The sequence below is a fragment of the Barbus barbus genome, assembly GCF_936440315.1.
Source record: "Barbus barbus genome assembly, chromosome: 49".
In the NCBI taxonomy this organism is placed as follows: domain Eukaryota; kingdom Metazoa; phylum Chordata; class Actinopteri; order Cypriniformes; family Cyprinidae; genus Barbus; species Barbus barbus.
Genome location: NC_136727.1, coordinates 11,341,379 through 11,361,159, shown reverse-complemented (window position 1 = coordinate 11,361,159; position 19,781 = coordinate 11,341,379). Strand labels below are relative to the sequence as shown.

Genomic DNA, 19,781 nt, shown 5'->3' with positions numbered 1-19,781 from the left:
CTAAAATCTGTGCTTAAATGCAGTACCAAAATTAACCATGGTTATCGTAGTAAAACTGCTTAATTTTATTTTGTGATTTCTGAATGCTTGAGACCATAAAATCAATCAGACAACTGTATTAATAAAATCATAGCCATAGTTAACAATTTAATTACAATTTATTTAGTTTTATATTTTGTTAAAGTTCTAGTTTGACCCCCTTTTTCTTTTTTTTTTTGAGGGAGGGGGCACAACAATACTATTCTGCTTAGGGCACCCATTTGGCCAGCAGCGGCCCTGCTTAAAGGTATAGCAAGACAGCGAGTTGATAGAACCATTCAGGGGTGCGCTTCCCAAAAGCATAATTTGCCAACTATGGTCGCAAGTTCTGTCATTACCAATATGGTTCAACGATTCAGTGTTTCCTGAAACCATAGTTCAAACGAACATTTGCAAATAGCGTCGCAAACTTGCGTGGCTTGAATACAGCTCTCGACCTGTGGTTAGAAGCATATAGTTTCTTGTTAGTAAGACATCTGGGCATAAATAAATATAATCTTGGGCACAATAAGCAAGCTAACATGCAATGCAATCTTCCATTCTGTCTAAATATGAATGCATTTTAATCTATGTATTTTTGCGCGTCCTCAATAAGCAAAGACTGTGCATGTGCATAAATACCTAAGGGAACCCTGGAGTATGACGTAAGAGGGAACCCACAATGAATCAAACATTACAGGGAACAAAAAATAGTAAATTAGTCATCAGGTGCTATGTTCAATACAGCAGCATCTTAGAGGTCTCTAATCAGTTAAATAGCATTAGTTATTACTCCACCACATGCGTGTGACGTCATTAATAATTGTTGAACTAATGTGATTCAAGTGACGGAGATGCGACCGTGTTCGGGAAGTAGTCTTGACTAATAGGTAGTTTCCACAAGAATGCATCATACTATGGTGGTTAATCAGCGAGTTACATCGTTGTATGGAAAACGCACCCCAACAGGGTTGCCAGGTTTTCACAACAAAACCTGCTCATTACTACTCAAAAGTAGCCCAATCGCATTTCGAGGGGGGTCTGCTGTTAAAAGTCGCGTTCCGCTCAGTGGTATTTTTTTATAGAAAGATTAAAAATACAGGAGAAAAACAGGAAAATATTTAAATAGAATAATAGTGGAATAGAAAGGTAAAATATGGGAGAATCCCAGGAAAAATGGGTGGGTTGACAGGTATGATATTGATAAAACAGCAATAAACATTCAATGAATTCAAAGAATGTGTTTCATGAACTGGATCAACTGATTCTTTGAAAAGATTCGACTCATTAGAACGATTATTTTACAAATCATTCATTGCTGCATCTGATAGGATAGATAGATCATATTACTTTAACTTTAATTACTAGTGCAAAAATGAAGAGCCACAGTCACACAAACTAACACACACCCCTAGTGTGTGTTTGGGTCTGGGTGAAGTGTCCTAATTAGAAGGAGGGAGTTAAAGGGCTGCAGCTTTGGCCCGCTTCACAGCTCTTGTGGCTTCTTCCTCCCCTCCGCTGAGTGTGTAAACAATAACAGTGGCCGCTCTGAAAGGACACAGGTGTCAACCATTGTGTGCTTTTTGAAAAGCATGGAGAGAGGGAGGTTAGGAGGCTAGAGGGTGGGCTAACACACCCTTTCCATCTAACTGCAGCACTACTGTCTCACAGGGAACAGGAAATCGGGGTCCAGAACAACAGCAGTTCTGTTTTTCTGCTAATTGGGAACATTGGGGTTCTTTTTAAAAACTGAATTTTGGAGGTTAAATTTTAAGATAGCCATTTAATTTTGCTTGGATACATTTAAAGTGTTTCTTTTTTTTCTTAAGATTTTTAAATGTTTGGATAACATGGAAATATATTTACTGGAACAACTCTGACTAGATCAGTGCCTAGGTAGACAGACACCATGTTAAATCAAGAATAAATCATTCAAACTGTTTGTGAATTGAATCAACTGGTTTATTGAATAGATCATGTATCAGTCATAACTTCTTGATAGATAGATATATATACAGTGGTGTGAAAAAGTGTTGGCCCCCTTCCTGATTTTTTTTTTTTTTTGCATGTTTGTCACACTTTAATGTTTCAGATCATCAAATTTTTTTAAATATTAATCAAAGATAACACAAGTAAACACAACATGCAGTTTTTGAATGATAATTTTATTATGAAGGGAAAACAAAATCATGGTCCTGTGTGAAAAAGTGCTTTCCCCCTAAACCTAATAACTGGTTGGGCCACCCTTAGCAGCAACAACTGCAATCAAGCGTTTGCGATAACTTGCAATGAGTCTGTTACAGCGCTGTGGAGGAATTTTGGCCCACTCATCTTGGTAGAATTGTTGTAATTCAGCCACATTGGAGGGTTTTCGAGCATGAACCGCCTTTTTAAGGTCATGCCACAGCATCTCAATAGGATTCAGGTCAGGACTTTGACTAGGCCACTCCAAAGTCTTCATTTTGTTTTTATTCAGCCATTCAGAGGTGGATTTGCTGGTGTGTTTTGGATCATTGTCCTGCTGCAGAACCCAAGTTCGCTTCAGCTTGAGGTCATGAAGAGATGGCCGGACATTGTCCTTCAGGATTTTTTGATAGACAGCTGAATTAATGGTTCCATTTATCACAGCAAGTCTTCCAGGTCCTGAAGCAGCAAAACAGCCCCAGACCATCACACTACCACCACCATATTTTACTGTTGGTATGATGTTCTTTTTCTGAAATGATGTGTTACTTTTTACGCCAGATGTAATGGGACACACACCTTCCAAAAAGTTCAACTTTTGTCTCGTCAGTCCACAGAGTATTTTCCCAAAAGTCTTGGGGATCATCAAGATGTTTTCTGGCAAAACTGAGATGAGCCTTTATGTTCTTTTTGCTCAGCAGCGGTTCTCGTCTTGGAACCCTGCCATGCAGGCCATTTTTGCGCAGTCTCTTTCTTATGGTGGAGTCATGAACACTGGCCTTAACTGAGGCTAGTGAGGCCTGCAGTTCTTTAGATGTTGTTGTGGGGTCTTTTGTGAATTGCAAGCACTTTTTCACACAGGGCCATGTGGGTTTGGAGTTTGTTTTCCCTTCATAAAAAAACTCTTCATTTAAAAACTGCATGTTGTGTTTACTTGTGTTATCTTTGATTAATATTTACATTTGTTTGATGATTTGAAACATTAAAGTGTGACAAACATGCAAAAAAATTAAAAATCAGAAGGGGGGCCAACACTTTTTCACACCACTGTATATAGATAGATAAAAAGACAGACAAACAGACATTGAATCATTCAGACTGATTTCCTGAACTGGATCAACTGATTCATTAACAAAGATCTGACTCATAAGAACAATTTCACAAATTAGTCAGAAAGATAGATAGACAGACGATCAGTTAATAAATCATTAAGCCTGTTTTCATTAACTGGATCAAATGATTCATTGAAAAGATCTGACTCTTAATACCAATTATTTCACAAATCTGTCATGGTTTCTTCTTCTTCTTCTTCTTCTTCTTCTTCTGATAGATAGATAGATAGATAGATAGATAGATAGATAGATAGATAGATAGATAGATAGATAGATAGATAGATAGATAGATAGATAGATAGATAGATAGATAGATAGATAGATAGATTTCAGTTCATGTCCATGGTGATGCTGGAGAGGGTGGAGGATTTATTGCTCAGCATTAGAAGCTCTAATCTATTGCAGGTGTTACTGGCTGCTATCCCAGCCAGCCGGGCCCGTTCCTTCCCCCCGGAGGCCCCATCATGAGCGTGTATGCGGGCATTGTGTGGGTGTGTGTCTGAGAGCGAAGGGGAAAGTGTGAGTAAAAAGAGACAGTGTATGTGTAACGCGTAAGGCCGTGCACGTTAAGTAGGAGGAGGTTCTAGCTTTGATTTCTCCTCTTAAACCCAGTCAAGTACATGAGAATTGATACAGCCTGGCTTAATTTCAGTTCATCTAGTTCTTCTGTGAATTTGATATAGCCTATTATGACCCACCCATGCTAATTGCAGGGAATTAATGTGGAGCATGTCTCTAATGAAGGACTCACTCAGAAGAGAAAAGTCTTAATCTTGGCGGTCATACAATCAAACCATCTACTGGACGAACTCTTGAAACGGTGAAAGGGGAACACGTGCACGTACAAGAGTTTGTTGTCGCTATTATCAAGAGACTGCTGCCCTCTTCTGGACATATTGTGATACAGCCAAATGTACTCAGTTTGGTGCAAATACCATACAGCAATATTCTTTAGAGGTGTAACAGAAATCAATGTTGTGATTATACATTAAAAAGAGTGATAGTAGTGTGTAAATCAGCACAGATTTTGTGTTCGCCGCAGGCTGATTTGCATAATTCCTCGAGTGAAGTGCAGATATGCTACATCGTGTGCCTTTATAGACACAATTCTTTGACTAAAACATCATAAATGTCTTGAAATTTCTCATTGCACGCTCTGAATGTTAAAATTTAACAGCAGTAAAACACAGGCGGCAAGCTTTTAGTGAAACGACTTTATTGTCGAGTCTATAAGATATTCAGACACCGATAGTGTAACTGATACGAAAATATCAGGTAAATTCGTTACAGAAGTGAAGTAAGCTAGTTTAGTCTACACAGACAAAAGATCTTCCGTTCACGTCCTGATTACATGAAAAATATGGGTTTAACACTTTACAAACAGCTTCTACCAAAAATGTGCCTAAAATTTGTGAAATGATACACAGTGTTTAATCTTTACAGCAGCAATATGTTCTTGATGATGTACTACAAATCACCTTAATCATAAGATATTTCTCAGCACGTTAAATGTTATTTCATTATAAAGCTTTATTTTTGGTCTTCAACAACAGGGAGAAGAACTCATCACCCTCATGTGCACCAGGGCTTGGTGTGTCAAAGCACATGCGTTAACCGCTAATGCTCTGCTCCACACATATATTTCCATGAAACTGTCAGCTTCCAGTAACTGGTTCCTTATTAACTTGTGGATTATATGTGTAGGAGTTTTGAATCGCCTGGTCCCTCAAGAAGGGGAACCAATCCCTGAAGAGACAGGCGTAGAAGGTGTACCAAGGGTAAAAGGCCTCAGACTGTCGAGATGCTCCAGCTTCGATAATGTGCCAGGTGGCTTCGTCTGCAGGGAAGGCGGTCATATTGATGTAACCTCTGCATTAAACACATAACAGAAATGAAGAATGAGCCTTTATATGTAACTCAAGTGGTCATGTGTGATAAAGAATGTTTGAGTTGCATAAGTAAGTGCTATTTATGACCACAAATTAGACTTTGTGTAAAGACTAACAGAGTAGTTAAACACTATTTTGATTATAGCTACGCTATAATGTTTTATTATTATGGTATCGGGCTTTTATTTTGATAACCAAAGAAACCGGAAGTATGATGACGAAAGCAAAAACTGGCGAACGGCGCAAAAGGACGAAAGGAAAGTCTGAAAAGGTTTACGGTTAAAACAATAAAGGCCACGGAGAAACAGTTAAAACTACAAGGTTTAGCTTCGGTCAATTGGGGAACAAGGTTGGTAGAGTTAGTGAGAAACATATTTGAGTTATTTGAAATGTTTATCGTAAATTGTATAATTTGGTAATGCTATCAGTTTGAAAATAATGTAATGAGCTGTGTAACGTTCGAAATGTGATGGTAATGCATGATTTATTTGTTTATACTCAGCTCTTACGTTGGTTGAAGACACGGACGGCAATAAAAGTCATTTAAACCATCAGTTCTGGCCTTCTCAATATTGACTGGATGCTACAGTAAGAGCTTGACCACCGCCGCACGCTGCACAACGGGACTACAAGATCCAACGGCAATACCCGAGACGTCCAGCAGATGGCAGAAGTTGGTCAGAAAATAAAACAATTTAACGAAAAGTGCTCAAAATGGAAGAATCACAGGCTGTTTCAGTAAGTCAAATGGACATAAATGAACAGATCACAAACTTACAACAAGAAATTCAAGATTTAAAAGACTCACTTAACGACGAAAGTGAGGATAGACAAAACATTAAAGATTCAATCACATGCAAAGAACAAATCTTAACAGAGCTTCAAAACAAAGCTCAAAGCATGTCAAAGTTGCCAAGACGTTCTGAAAGAGTTAAAGTACAAACGGAAAGGATGATAACATTCCAAAAGGAAGAAATGAGTAAAAGGGAAAAAAGACTAATAACTCTTTATGAACAATGGAAAACACAGGTACGCGAAACAAGAGAAAGGTTAAAGTTAGATATCACAGACACGGAGATGTCAGAACTCGCGGACATGATAGAGCAAAAGAGAGATGATGTATTGAAGTTATATTCAGAGATAAGAAACCAAATGGCACCATCATCTGACATAAGGAGAAAGATGGATGCATGCGATGCAATAACTCATGACATCGTAAGGATAATTCTGGAAAGATTAAGTGGTGTTGTTGAGGAGTTTGATGGAGAGCGTGAAAGAACTCGTTTACGTGGACTTTTAGATCACGACTACGCCCAGTCCATATACGGCTCAACCGCAGCATCAAATCGCAGCCAACGGTCCTCAGCTTCACAACTCACAGCAAAACGAGCCGACGCAGCAGCAGAGCTAGCTGCAAAAGAGGCTGAATATGAGATCGTACTAGAGGAACAAAGACAACAGGAAAGGATAAAGGCTCTAGAGGAGGAGCACAAGAAACAAATGGCAGCTCAAACATCAGAGTTGGAACGCTTGAAAGCACAGAAGGACGTGAAAGCAGCTCGAGCCAGGTTTGAAGCATATGACAGAGAGTTATCACAGGTGGATGATGTACAGTCAATTAAAGGTGAACAGTTGAGCCCATACTTCACACCCAACCAGCCCACACCAGCACTCTCTTTCATTCCTGTGCAAACAGCTCCCCCTAGTGTCACTCAACTAGCTCAAGCAGTGCAGGACAGCATTAAACTGAACAGACTTCCCGCGCCAGAACCGACAGTGTTTAGTGGCGAACCAATAAGCTTTATTGAATGGAAATCCACATTCATATCACTGATTGAACAAAGGGACATCTCAGCGGCAGACAAGTTGTACTATTTGAAAAGATATGTTACGGGCCCAGCTCGAAAATGCCTTGAAGGGACTTTCTTTAGAAACGATGAGGAGGCATACAATGACGCTTGGGTCAAACTAAACCAAAGGTACGGCCAGCCATTCGTGATTCAGAAGGCATTTAGAGAAAGGCTATCAAACTGGCCTAAAGTGCAGGCTAGAGATGCCGATGGACTAAGGGCATTTGCCGATTTCATAAATGCATGCATGCTTGCAATGCCTCATGTAAAGGGGCTACAAATACTCAACGACAGCGAAGAAAACCAAAAACTGTTGCACAAACTACCAGACTGGATAAATGCGAGATGGAACAGGCAGGTAACCAAGACTTTAATGGAGGGCGGTGAGTTTCCAAGTTTTATTGCCTTTGCCTCCTTCCTCTCATTAGAAGCTGAAGTCGCCTGCAACCCAGTCACCTCCATTCATGCACTTCGCTGCACTGAAACAAACGGCGACAGAAGGAACACAAAGGAAATCAAAAGAAACAAGGCAAGTGTATTTAACACAAACACAACTGAACAAAGTGATAAAAGGACAATAACAAAAACATTTACCGGCTCTCCATGCACAATGTGCCAAGGCACTCATCAACTTCACAAGTGCCCTGATCTCTTGAAAATGTCTCTAGAAAACAGAAAGAAGCATGTGAAAGACAATAGACTTTGTTATGGCTGTCTAAAACAAGGACACAGTGCTAAGGACTGCAAACGCCGCCTCACGTGTGAAACTTGCACAAAGCGACACCCGACATGTCTTCACGATGAAACCTACTGGAACGGTCTGCAAAGAGAAACACGTGCGAGCGCAAACTATGCAGCCCAAGGTAGCTCACCGGAAACAGCAACAGCCATGTCACTTAATGTTGCCAGATCTGAACAGTCAGTCAGCACCTCAATGATAGTTCCAGTGTGGCTGTCCACTACCACTAACCCACTCAAGGAGAAACTGGTCTATGCGTTATTAGACACACAGAGCGACACCGTATTCATTGATCAGGATGTCACACATGAGCTGCAGGCAGATGTTTGTCCAGTAAAGCTGAAACTAACTACTATGATGGGTAGAAATGCAGTTGTAAGCAGTGGAAAGGTGTCTGATCTCTTAGTGAGAGGGTATAACTCAGCCTCAGTCATAAAGCTCCCCACTGCATACACAAAGGATTACATACCTGCTAACAGAGAACACATACCTACATGTGAAACAGCCAAACAGTGGAGTCACTTGTTATCGATTGTAGACGAGGTCCCTCCACTCCTCAGTTGTGAAGTAAGTCTCCTCATAGGTTATACTTGTCCTAGAGCTCTCGCACCCAAACAGGTAATCTTAGGCAAAGAAAATGAGCCCTATGCCATTCATACTGATTTGGGATGGAGCATAGTTGGCAACTCGACACCATGCAACGAAACAGATTCGGCGAGCAGTCTCTGTCACCGGATCACTGTTAAAGAAATCCCTCCCTCCACGCCAGCAGATGCAATACGTGCTTTGGAGAGAGATTTCAAAGAGACTGACGGGAAGGAAAAGACTGTGTCGCAAGAAGACTTAGTATTCCTTCAGAAACTCGAGCATGGTATAACACAGACTGAAAATGGACATTTTGAAATGCCATTGCCATTCAAAGAAAGACCACAAATGCCAAATAACAGACAACTTGCTGAAACCAGGCTAAACCAGCTCAAACGCAAATTCATGAAAGATGAAAAATACAAAAGGGACTACATGAAGTACATGAGCGACATCATCAAAAGAGGGGATGCCGAAAAGACTGATGATAATGGACCGCCCGGAGAGACATGGTACATACCGCACCACGGCATCTATCATCCAAAGAAACCAGAGAGGTTGCGCGTGGTCTTCGACTGCTCTGCAAAACACAAAGGCACCTGTCTTAATGAGCATTTATTGAACGGTCCTGACATGATCAACAACCTAACTGGTGTGCTTGTGCGCTTCAGACAGCACCAAGTAGCTCTAATGTGCGACATTGAAAAGATGTTTCACCAGTTTCAAGTCAAAGAAAATGATCGCAACTACTTGCGCTTCGTATGGTGGAAGGACGGAGATATGAACAGCCAACCACAAGCGTACAGGATGACGGTACACCTCTTTGGCGCCGTTTCTTCACCCGGTTGCGCGAACTATGGACTCAAACATTTAGCCAAAGAGAACAGTTCTGCATATCCAGTTGGCTCACAGTTCGTAGCAAGAGACTTCTATGTAGATGACGGAGTCACCAGCGCAGAGACAGTAAAGGATGCTATACGACTGGCAAAGGAAGCACGCGAACTATGTGCAAAAGGTGGACTAAGGTTACACAAATTCGTGTCCAACAACTCTGAAGTTTTAAAAAGCATTCCAGCTTCAGAGCATGCAACAGATACAAAAACAAAGGACTTGACGTTTAATGAAACACAGACAGAAAGAGCACTTGGCATTTATTGGAATGTGGAGAAAGATAGCTTTACATTCAACATCACACTAAAGGACCAACCACCAACCAGGCGTGGCATCTTGTCCACAGTCGCAGCAATATACGACCCCCTTGGCTTCATTGCTCCCTATGTGCTCAAGGGAAAGGGGATTCTCCAAGAAATGTGTCGTCAAGGAATAGACTGGGACGATCCACTGCCTGAGCATCTTAAGCCACGGTGGGAGTGCTGGAAAGGAGATCTACACAATCTAAAAAATGTGCAAATCAGCAGATGTTATGTTCCTGCAGATTTTGGAGAAGTGGTAAAAAGAGAAATACACCACTTTTCTGACGCAAGCACCACAGGATATGGACAGTGTTCTTATCTCAGACTCATAAACAAAAGTGAAGATGTCCACTGTACCTTCATCATGGGCAAAGCACGCGTCTCTCCAACAAAGGTCACTACGATCCCAAGGTTAGAGCTTACCGCAGCCACAGTATCAGTCGCTGTAAGTAACACGCTAAGAGAGGAACTGCTTTATGACAATGTTGAGGAGTTCTTCTGGACAGACTCAAAGGTCACTCTAGGGTACATAAACAACGATGCAAGGCGGTTTCACACGTTTGTTGCTAATAGAGTGCAGAAAATCCGCAACAGTACCTCACTGCAACAATGGTTTTATGTGCCCACCAGCAAAAACCCAGCAGATATGGCGTCCAGGGGCACATCTGTAAATGAACTGCTCTCATCTAATTGGTTCACAGGCCCTCACTTCCTGTGGGAAATGAAAATACAGCTTCCAACAAAAGAGACCATTGTACTTACAGTAGGAGACCCAGAGGTGAGAAAGGTACAGACACTAAGCACAGAAACGGTTGAACATACCAGCCTTAGTGACCGGCTCACAAAGTTCTCATCCTGGTCCCGTGCAGTCAGGGCAGTCGCACGTCTCAGACGATACGTGCTCAAAGACAAATCAAAGACACTCACAACTGTAACTGAAAGACAAAACACAGAAACTGTGATCATCAAAGACTTACAAAGACAAGCATATCAAAACGAAATAGAGACATTAAACAAAGGCAAACAACTTCCAAAGAACAACAAAATGTACAACTTGGATGTTCTCTTGGACAAGGACAATGTGCTTAAGGTGGGAGGAAGGCTCCATCACTCATCTCTTCCCAGCTCTTTTAAACATCCAACAATCATTCCCAGAGAACATCACGTCACAAAACTGATAATTGCTCACTGCCACGAAAGGGTCAATCATCAAGGAAAGGGCTTCACGATGAATGAGATACGAGCCAACGGCTATTGGATTCCAAAGTTGAGTCAAACGGTTGCATCCTACATTCGCCAGTGTGTGTTTTGTCGGAAACAAAGGAGACCTGTAGAAGGACAAAAAATGAGAGACTTACCCACAGAAAGAATTGAACACTCTCCACCTTTCACATACTGTGGTATGGACGTTTTTGGACCGTTTCTGACCAAACAAGCAAGGAAAGAATATAAAAGGTATGGCCTCCTTTTCACATGCTTTTATTCACGTGCAATTCATGTCGAAATGTTAGAAGACCTATCAACGGACACTTTTATAAATGGACTCAGATGCTTTATCGCTCTAAGAGGCTCTGTCAGACAAATAAAATGCGATCAGGGTACTAACTTCATAGGTGCCAAAAACGAACTGAGTGCAGCACAAGGTGAAATTGACACTGACAAACTGACGAGCTTCCTTGCAGAAAAACAATGTGATTTCGTCCTAAACACACCTCATGCTAGTCACGCAGGTGGAGTATGGGAACGACAGATACGTACTGTAAGGAACGTTCTTAATGCAACATTGGCTCTCACACCAGGTCGACTCACCGACTCTTCACTCAGAACCTTCTTGTATGAAGCAGCTGCTATAGTAAACAGCCGCCCCCTTACAACAGACAATCTCAACGATCCAAACAGTTTGGAGCCGCTAACTCCAAATCATCTTGTCACATTGAAAACCTCAACTCCGCTGCCTCCCCCAGGACAGTTCGTTAAAGAGGACTTATATGCACAAAAACGATGGCGTCAAGTACAGTACTTGCTCGAACAATTTTGGAGCAGATGGAAAGGAGAGTACTTGCAGGACATAATGGTCAGACAAAGATGGCACAAGCCTAAAAGAAACATGCAAATAGGCGACATAGTAATGGACAAGGATGAAATGCAACCACGATCACAGTGGAAACTTGGACGTATCTTGGACACTGTAAAGGATACAGATGGACTTGTCAGAAAGGTCAAAATAGGCTTTGCAGACAGAAATCTTACCAAAGGGGGTCAACGTGTGAACAAAATGTCTGTAGTAGAACGTCCAGTACATAAGTTAGTTCTGCTACTAGAAGATTGTGAAAGGCAAATTTACAATGCTTAAGTGTATCGAAATGTTGAAGTTACAGTTGTAACATGTTTACAAGGTTATTTCTGTATTCTGGTTAAGTAACTTGGAGAAATTATTTACTTTTTTATGTGTGTATCAGGAAATAATTTGATGGGAGTGTAAAGACTAACAGAGTAGTTAAACACTATTTTGATTATAGCTACGCTATAATGTTTTATTATTATGGTATCGGGCTTTTATTTTGATAACCAAAGAAACCGGAAGTATGATGACGAAAGCAAAAACTGGCGAACGGCGCAAAAGGACGAAAGGAAAGTCTGAAAAGGTTTACGGTTAAAACAATAAAGGCCACGGAGAAACAGTTAAAACTACAAGGTTTAGCTTCGGTCAATTGGGGAACAAGGTTGGTAGAGTTAGTGAGAAACATATTTGAGTTATTTGAAATGTTTATCGTAAATTGTATAATTTGGTAATGCTATCAGTTTGAAAATAATGTAATGAGCTGTGTAACGTTCGAAATGTGATGGTAATGCATGATTTATTTGTTTATACTCAGCTCTTACGTTGGTTGAAGACACGGACGGCAATAAAAGTCATTTAAACCATCAGTTCTGGCCTTCTCAATATTGACTGGATGCTACACTTTGCCTGCCAATTTGCTATTCTAAGAGGCATTTATAAAATTACAAATTTTATATTAAATGCCAACAAATAAGCCCTCCCCCATATTTCTCAGAATTGTTGTTAATTTCTTTGTCTAAAAGGTTTTCATTAACAGAAACCAAAGATCTTAATGTTAGCTTGTTCTTACTTGATTTTCTCCATTGCGCTGTCTGTGTCGATCAGGCTGAGTATGCAGATGGTTATGGACACATTGCTTTTTTGCATAGCTAGTTCATGCTGAAGGCCTCCAAAGAAACCATTGATTGCAAACTTTGTTGCGGCATATGGCAAAGCAAAGAGGTCACATATTTTTCCTGTGGAAAAGAGTTGGACGTTATTCCAGCATCTGTTTGTTTTTTAAACCAGTGACAATTGTGAGAAAAGTGTCATATTTTAACCACCTAGCAGGGAGGAAACAACAACTATTGAGCCGTTAGTCTTTTCAAGAGTTGGCAAAGCTTTCTGAGTCATCTGTGCATAACTAAGAAAATTCCCCTATAAGAGGGTATAAAATGATTGACATATCAATCACATGTTTTAATTATATAATGGCATCAAACGTAACATGTATGCTTCACCCAAAAATTGCAATAAAGAAGTGTGAATGAGATTTGAGGACTACATTGCTTTTACAGTATGTCCTTTTTGGTCCACATTGATTTTTGGAGGAACTAACAAAGTCACTATTGTCAATACAAATTATTTTCATTGTGGTTCTATACCTCTAGCAGCCATCGTGTGTGCTCCACGTCTCCATCCCACATTCTGTACGGACTAGGCCCAGTGTGGTTCAGAACCAGGTAATCCAGACCCCCGAGCTGTTCGATGGCGTACTGCACCACACTTTCAGCATCGGAGGGGCTCGCCATGTCTGCAGGGATGAACAAGGCCCTTTGAGCCCCCAATTCCAAGCACTTGCTCACAACCTGAGTTGAGATGAATGAAGCAATCAGATATCCTTGAATCATGTAAATGATGAATGAAAGAAGAAAACCCAACTGACCTGTTCTAGGACATTTCCTCTCCTCGCTGTGATAACGAGTTGGGCTCCTAAATGGGCATAGTGGTACGCTAACTGCTTGCTGATGCCAGTACTGGCACCAGTCACCAGCACCCTGGCACCTTTCAAGGACTCTAAAAAAAAAAACATAGTTCGTAGTATGAGGTTGACTATGGGGCCATTCACCCAGAATGCGAGATGCAGGCAGACAAATGGGAAAAAAGTTCTTGAGTTGAGGGCCATATTTTTAGAATGCTGAATCATGCACGAAAATTGAGTGCATTGGTCAAACATGCCCTTAAACAGCCCTTAACACCATGTCTACAACTGAAGGTCACTGCACACCGAGTCCGAAATTTTCACACCTTAAAAAATAAATACGACCTCACATTGTGTCAATCATGTTTACACACTGCCTCCGAAAATTTTGTCATAAAAAAATCGGCTCAGTTATGATTTTCTGCATTTTCGCATCCGTTGCATGCATTTTGATAGGAAAGGATGAGGAATACGAAAAAACGCACGCGAAGACTTCGGAATCCGTGTGCAATGACCTTGAACGTGAACGATGCAGCAAAAGTCAACAGAACTCTTTATCACCAGTGATGCTATTTGCATGAACGTATGATGCATAAGGCACACACAATGCAAAACGCTTTGGGAGTTTCAAAGTCGTCATTTGATTGGTTGAATTCCACAGGGTTTCCAAGAGATTTTTAAAATCGACTTTACATTTCCACACAACTTAACATGATGTTGAACAGAACCAACATTGCTATACATGTCACTTAGACGGCCTTTTGGGTGATTCTTGGCCATTGAAATCTGCTATGGAGTCGAGAACTTTTACCGCCAGTCTGAAGGCGTTTCTATGTGAGAGTGTTGACAAATGACAGTCATTGCATAAAAATGCCATAATGAAGTGAAGTGACATTCAGCAGAAGTAGCAGTGTTTCGCCTTCTGAGAATATAGTTCCCAGTTTGTATACGGTTAGAAGATGGCTGTGTCTCATGTGACCTTGTTATTTGTACACGCTGTGACTATACAAATCACAGCATGTAAATAGGAAAATGTTGGTGTTATTTTGTCACTTATTGGGAGCAGTAGGCTAGCTGGAGCCATTTACCTCCAGTCTTTGTGCTAAGCTAGGCTAGCGGTGGGTGTGTCAGACAGAGTTACGGCACGCACGGAGATGAGAAGGGTGTGTGTGGACTTATCTAACTCTGGGGGATACGGTGAATAAGCTAAAGTCCCAAAAAGTCAGCGTGTTCCTTTAACTATCCCTTTAAAAACTGTTTACCTGTAAAGTGCTGGTGTACTGGACATGCAATGTTCCTAAATGAAATGTTTTTTCATAAATACACAATAGTGTAATTGATTAATAAAACATTTTTTGGACAATAACATTGTTTGGATTGATTGATTGCAGTTATTTTGAAGTTGCATTATAATATTACCTGTAAATGTATATACTGTAATAACTACATATTATATAATATTATCATTATTAGTAATTTGAAAATTATAATATTTAGTAATAATGTATCAATATAGATATTACAGTACAATACTGTATAATTAATTACAGCAGAAGCAGAAACATTACAAAAAATACAGTAAAAATACAGTAAAGTACTGTTTTGTAGTCTACAGTACTGATCCTGTGTACTGTAAAGTAAATTACAGTACAGTTACTGTAAATCAAAATACAGTAACTTGCTGGCAACCTTGCTGCCAGTACTGTACTGTAAAAATACAAGAAAATCCTTAACAGTGCAAGTATGGTGACCCATACTCGGAATTCGTGCTCTGCATTTAACCCATCCATCGCGCACACACACAGCAGTGAACACACACACACCGTGAACACACACCCGGAGCAGTGGGCAGCCATTTATGCTGCAGCGCCCGGGGAGCAGTTGGGGGTTAGGTGCCTTGCTCAAGGGCACCTCAGTCGTGGTATTGAGGGTGGAGAGAGCGCTGTACATTCACTCCCCCCACCTACAATCCCTGCCGGCCGGAGACTCGAACCCGCAATCTTTGGATTACAAGTCCGACTCTCTAACCATTAGGCCACGACTTCCCAATAATGGTGTATTTAATGTCCATAAAGGTCAAATGACAAATCCAGCTTTCAAGGTATATCACAGCTTATCAGTTTGTTAGAAGATTTTATGTATGACCTTTTCCCATTAGTCACGTCGATTTTGGGTAGCAAGTTATGTTAAACTTCTCCAATAGCCTCTCTGTACTCCAATAAACGCTCTGCAGTAACTAATTATTTTGAGGGCAAAACAAGGTGGTACAACTGCTGCAGGACAGAGATGTACCTTTGTTTGTCACACATGCTTAATTGCATAAATGTCATTGTGGCCCAGTAAATTAAAGCCTTGACTGATTCTTGGTGGGGTATACATAATAATATATATATAATATATGTTTGTGTATTGTGTATATTTATTATGTAAAGAAAAACATTTATTTTGGATGTGATTAATCGCGATTAACAGCATTAATTAAAGCTTATAAATTGTCAGTTCAAGTCAGAGTTCATGATTCTTTCTAAGACACACTCGTTCATTCACTGTGATGGTGAAACATAAGCATAGAATTTGATGTTTAATTCAAAACCAATTTTAGTAAAATGGCATATTAATCATATCTATTTATTCACATAGCCTAATTGTTTTCTTTCCTTGCACAACACAACCGATTATCTCAAAGTAACACAAATAACAATAAATTAGAAGGCTACTATCGGAGTTATGTACTTTCTTGCTCTTTATTGTATTTTTCTACAGTGTTTTTGCTCAATTTGACTACAGAAGGCTAGTTTATATTTGATAAACAATTTATGGAAAAAATGCCAGCTTATTTTGTGGAATAAAACCTTATGATATCTAGGTTTTGAGGAACACATTAAAAGAATTTAAAGAGAAAATAATACAATATAATAGCCTATTTCAACAGCCTATTAGTTCCGCCCAAATCTTGCCAGAAGAAAAGGAAGAAAACTAATTCTTCCTCCTAAATCCTGGTTTATCTAATCATGGGTCTTGCACATGCCTTTTATGTGGCATTACAGGTTAAACGAATATTACATTTTATCACATTAAATTCATATTTTAATGATTAATTAAAATAAATAATAATAATAATTAAATAATAATAGTCTACTGAAACAAAGCAGCTGGGAGCAAGTTTAGTGAATAAATATTACACATTTAACATGTTTTTATTTACCCGACGTTTAATTTGTCGAATGTGCGGATAGTGAAAGTCTCACGCATTCAAAACGAACTTTATTGCCACTAGTTCGTCCTGCTGGAGCAAATGCCCTTGTCAGGGGAGTTCGCTGTCAAGATAAAGCAAAATATCTTGTAAAGCAGGGTTTTATTTCACAGTTTTGCGTTTAATATCATACCATTGCTTTTAAGACCATGGCTGCCAAGATTTTGCCTGTAGTCAAGTAAGTATTTTGCGTTGTTGTTTATGCAGCTAATTAGCAGTTAGCTTACAAGTGTCTGGGCTTGAGAGTTAAGCTGCTGACTGGGATATTTTGTGCATTATTATTTTTTTTATATATAGTTTTATAATATTTGTATTAGTTATAAATTAAATTAGAATGCATTCGACTAGCTTATTTGGTAGGTTAAGGAGAGCTAACGTTAGTGTGCTAGTAAGAACTTAGCAGTGTAAACATTAAAAATTGGCTTTTTGTTTAGAATTTTAGCTAAGCTTAAACGCTAATATTGTTTGTCTGAAAATAACTCAAGTAGCTTGCAAACATCTCTGTTTATCTCATTGTGACCTTTGACTTTGAATGACTGAATTTGTGTTTTGTTTCAGGTTTGCAACAAAAGTTACCATTGCAGGTGGCGCCCTTTATGTTGCATATGATTCAGGGCTTCTTGGAGATGGCAAAGAGGGATCTGTTGCCTTGGGTCGAGCTAAAGATGCCATCCCACCTGCGGTGGGGGAGTGGATGAAGTATTTCGGCTTCGAGGTATGAGAAGTCCTGAAACTGAGTTTATTAATGAAACCGAAAGTAGAGCCTTTGACTTTTGATGCATTGTAAGGGTACTTAAAGTAAGATAGATGACGGTACTGAAATCATCAATGAGAACTTACCTGATATTTATTTACTAAGGTGTGACAGCAGGGGCCTGTTTCATAAAACAAGTTTGCCAATTAAGTCAGGTTTATTTCTGACTTATTTTGAACCAAATCAACTGACAATAAGTCAGACTAACTGAAATAAACCTGGCTTAATTGGTAAACTTGTTTTATGGAACAGGCCCCAGGTATAAGAATGCTCTAGCTTTGAAAAGTTTGAGCCGAGAGTTTTATTTTGTGTTTTTTTTAAGAGATTAATAATTTTATTCAGCAAGGTTGCATTAAATTAATCAAAAGTTACAGTAAAAGCATTTATAATGTTACAGAAGATTTCTGTTTCAAAATTCTTCTTGGACTTTCTATTCAACAAAGAATAATAAAAAAAAAAAGTAAGCAGCAAAAATGTTTTTGAGCAGCAAATCAGCTTCTGAAGAATGTGAGATTGAAGACTGGATGCTGAAAATGCAGCTTTGCATCGCAGGAATAAATGACATTTTAGAATATATTCAAATAGAAAATTGTAATAATATATCAGAATAATTAAGTTTTACTGTATTTTTGATCAAATAAATGCAGCCTTGGTGTTCATAAGCTTTCAAAATATAGATATTTCTTTACTGACCTCAAACTTTTGAATGGTAATAGTATCATAACTGATGTGTAATGCTGACCAGAGTGCTTCTTATGATGCTGTCTGTGTGGTATTATTCTATGTTGTTTCAAGTCACTTTATTTTAATGTTTTTATTTTTTTATTATTAAATATTTTAGCTTCCTGCCACGCCCACAATTGAGTTTTCACCACTGGATGCATGGAATTCAGGTAAATGATAGTGTATTTGTTGGAAGATGTTTGTATATAATCAGTTTATACCACACATAATCTAAATTTAATATATATATATATATATATATATATATATATATATATAATAATATGGATATAATGTAGTCTTGTGATTGCTCCATTTTTTCACTCAGGGGTCCAGAAGTCTGTTCATGCCCTATCAGTCGCCCCGTCCACAGTTAGTGACTACACCAAACAAGGCCTCCGATACGTTAAAGAACTCACAAAATGAGCATTTGGAACTTTAAAATTAGTATAAGTTGCTATTGAAACATTTCAGTGGATGAGAAGACTTGCTCACTTCAAGAAGTGTTTTCCCTTGCATATATGTCACAGACTAAATTCCATTAAGTTTTGAGGAACAAAAAGTAGAATATGAAGATAATAATGGTACAAACCAAATAGTTTATTTTTTCAGTTTTTTCCCTTTGGTAACAGAAAAAACTGAACTATACAGTTATAAAGCTTGAGTGGAGTCAAAAATAGTTTGAAGATCATAATATAAGTGTCTTCTATATGTATATTGTTATTAAATTCTTTTATTTATTTAAGAAATCTCTTCCTGGAAGTGTTCTGTTCTGGCATTGATCTTCCCCTTGAATCATCTGAAATTCACCCTTTTTATATAGGCACTAAAAAGGACTGCAACTGAGTTTTGTATAGTTTATAATCCCATGTTGCTCTGTCTGATGTAAAATAAATCATGTCAAATATTTTGAGGGATGTGGTTCTTCTGCATGAATGTGTTTGCAAACAACTATTTTTATTTTTTTTTGTAGCTTGTTGTTTACAAGACTATGGAAGTTAGGCTTGGAGTCAATCTATATAGGTTCTAACCGCATGAAAGCATTACTTAGTAACACTTTTCAGCTTTACCACACAGTAATGTTGCATTCATGTCGAGATAGACCCCATGTCCTTTCTGCAAGTCTTGACTCATTTTGAAAGTTACCGCACATATCGTCTTACCAGAACATGTTGACTAAAGAACACGTATGTGTGTGGAAACATTAGGGGTTTGTGGGTTTTGTGCATTATGGCCTGCATAGTTAACCAGAAGTCCATTTAAACGATGCTGTGAATGATAAGAACTGGGGGTGGGCGATGTGGCGCAAATATCATCTCAATCTATGACCTTGTCACGATTGTTTTTCATGTTGGGGAATAACAGTTAAAACCCATGCACCAGGTATGATGAGCATAGACCAGGAGTCAGATTGCGATTAAAGAAATCTACGGAATAAATAGTTTGCAGTTTCATCCGC

The 19,781-nt window shown here is 39.2% G+C and overlaps 3 protein-coding genes across 3 annotated transcripts; 2 read left to right on the top strand and 1 right to left on the bottom strand.

The window, feature by feature from the left end:
* Positions 1–4,969: 4,969 nt before the first annotated feature.
* Positions 4,970–15,347, bottom strand: LOC306867278 (hydroxysteroid 11-beta-dehydrogenase 1-like protein; the record flags this gene model as incomplete). Its single annotated transcript, XM_079412877.1, has 6 exons — positions 4,970–5,183; positions 12,702–12,867; positions 12,955–13,048; positions 13,276–13,479; positions 13,557–13,687; positions 15,344–15,347. 6 exons carry the CDS (start codon positions 15,345–15,347, stop codon positions 4,970–4,972), a joined length of 813 nt encoding a protein of 270 aa, XP_079269003.1.
* On the top strand, positions 5,386–12,491 carry LOC306867587 (uncharacterized protein). The gene is made up of 2 exons (XM_079413337.1): positions 5,386–5,552; positions 5,706–12,491. The coding sequence occupies exon 2, from the start codon at positions 5,918–5,920 to the stop codon at positions 11,921–11,923; it is 6,006 nt and encodes a 2,001-aa protein (XP_079269463.1). The 5' UTR covers positions 5,386–5,552; positions 5,706–5,917; the 3' UTR covers positions 11,924–12,491.
* A 1,493-nt stretch (positions 15,348–16,840) lies between the features above and the next one.
* LOC306867910 (MICOS complex subunit MIC13-like) lies at positions 16,841–19,238 on the top strand. The gene is made up of 4 exons (XM_079413866.1): positions 16,841–17,023; positions 17,404–17,560; positions 18,441–18,492; positions 18,651–19,238. Exons 1-4 carry the CDS (start codon positions 16,995–16,997, stop codon positions 18,746–18,748), a joined length of 336 nt encoding a protein of 111 aa, XP_079269992.1. The 5' UTR covers positions 16,841–16,994; the 3' UTR covers positions 18,749–19,238.
* Positions 19,239–19,781: the final 543 nt, after the last annotated feature.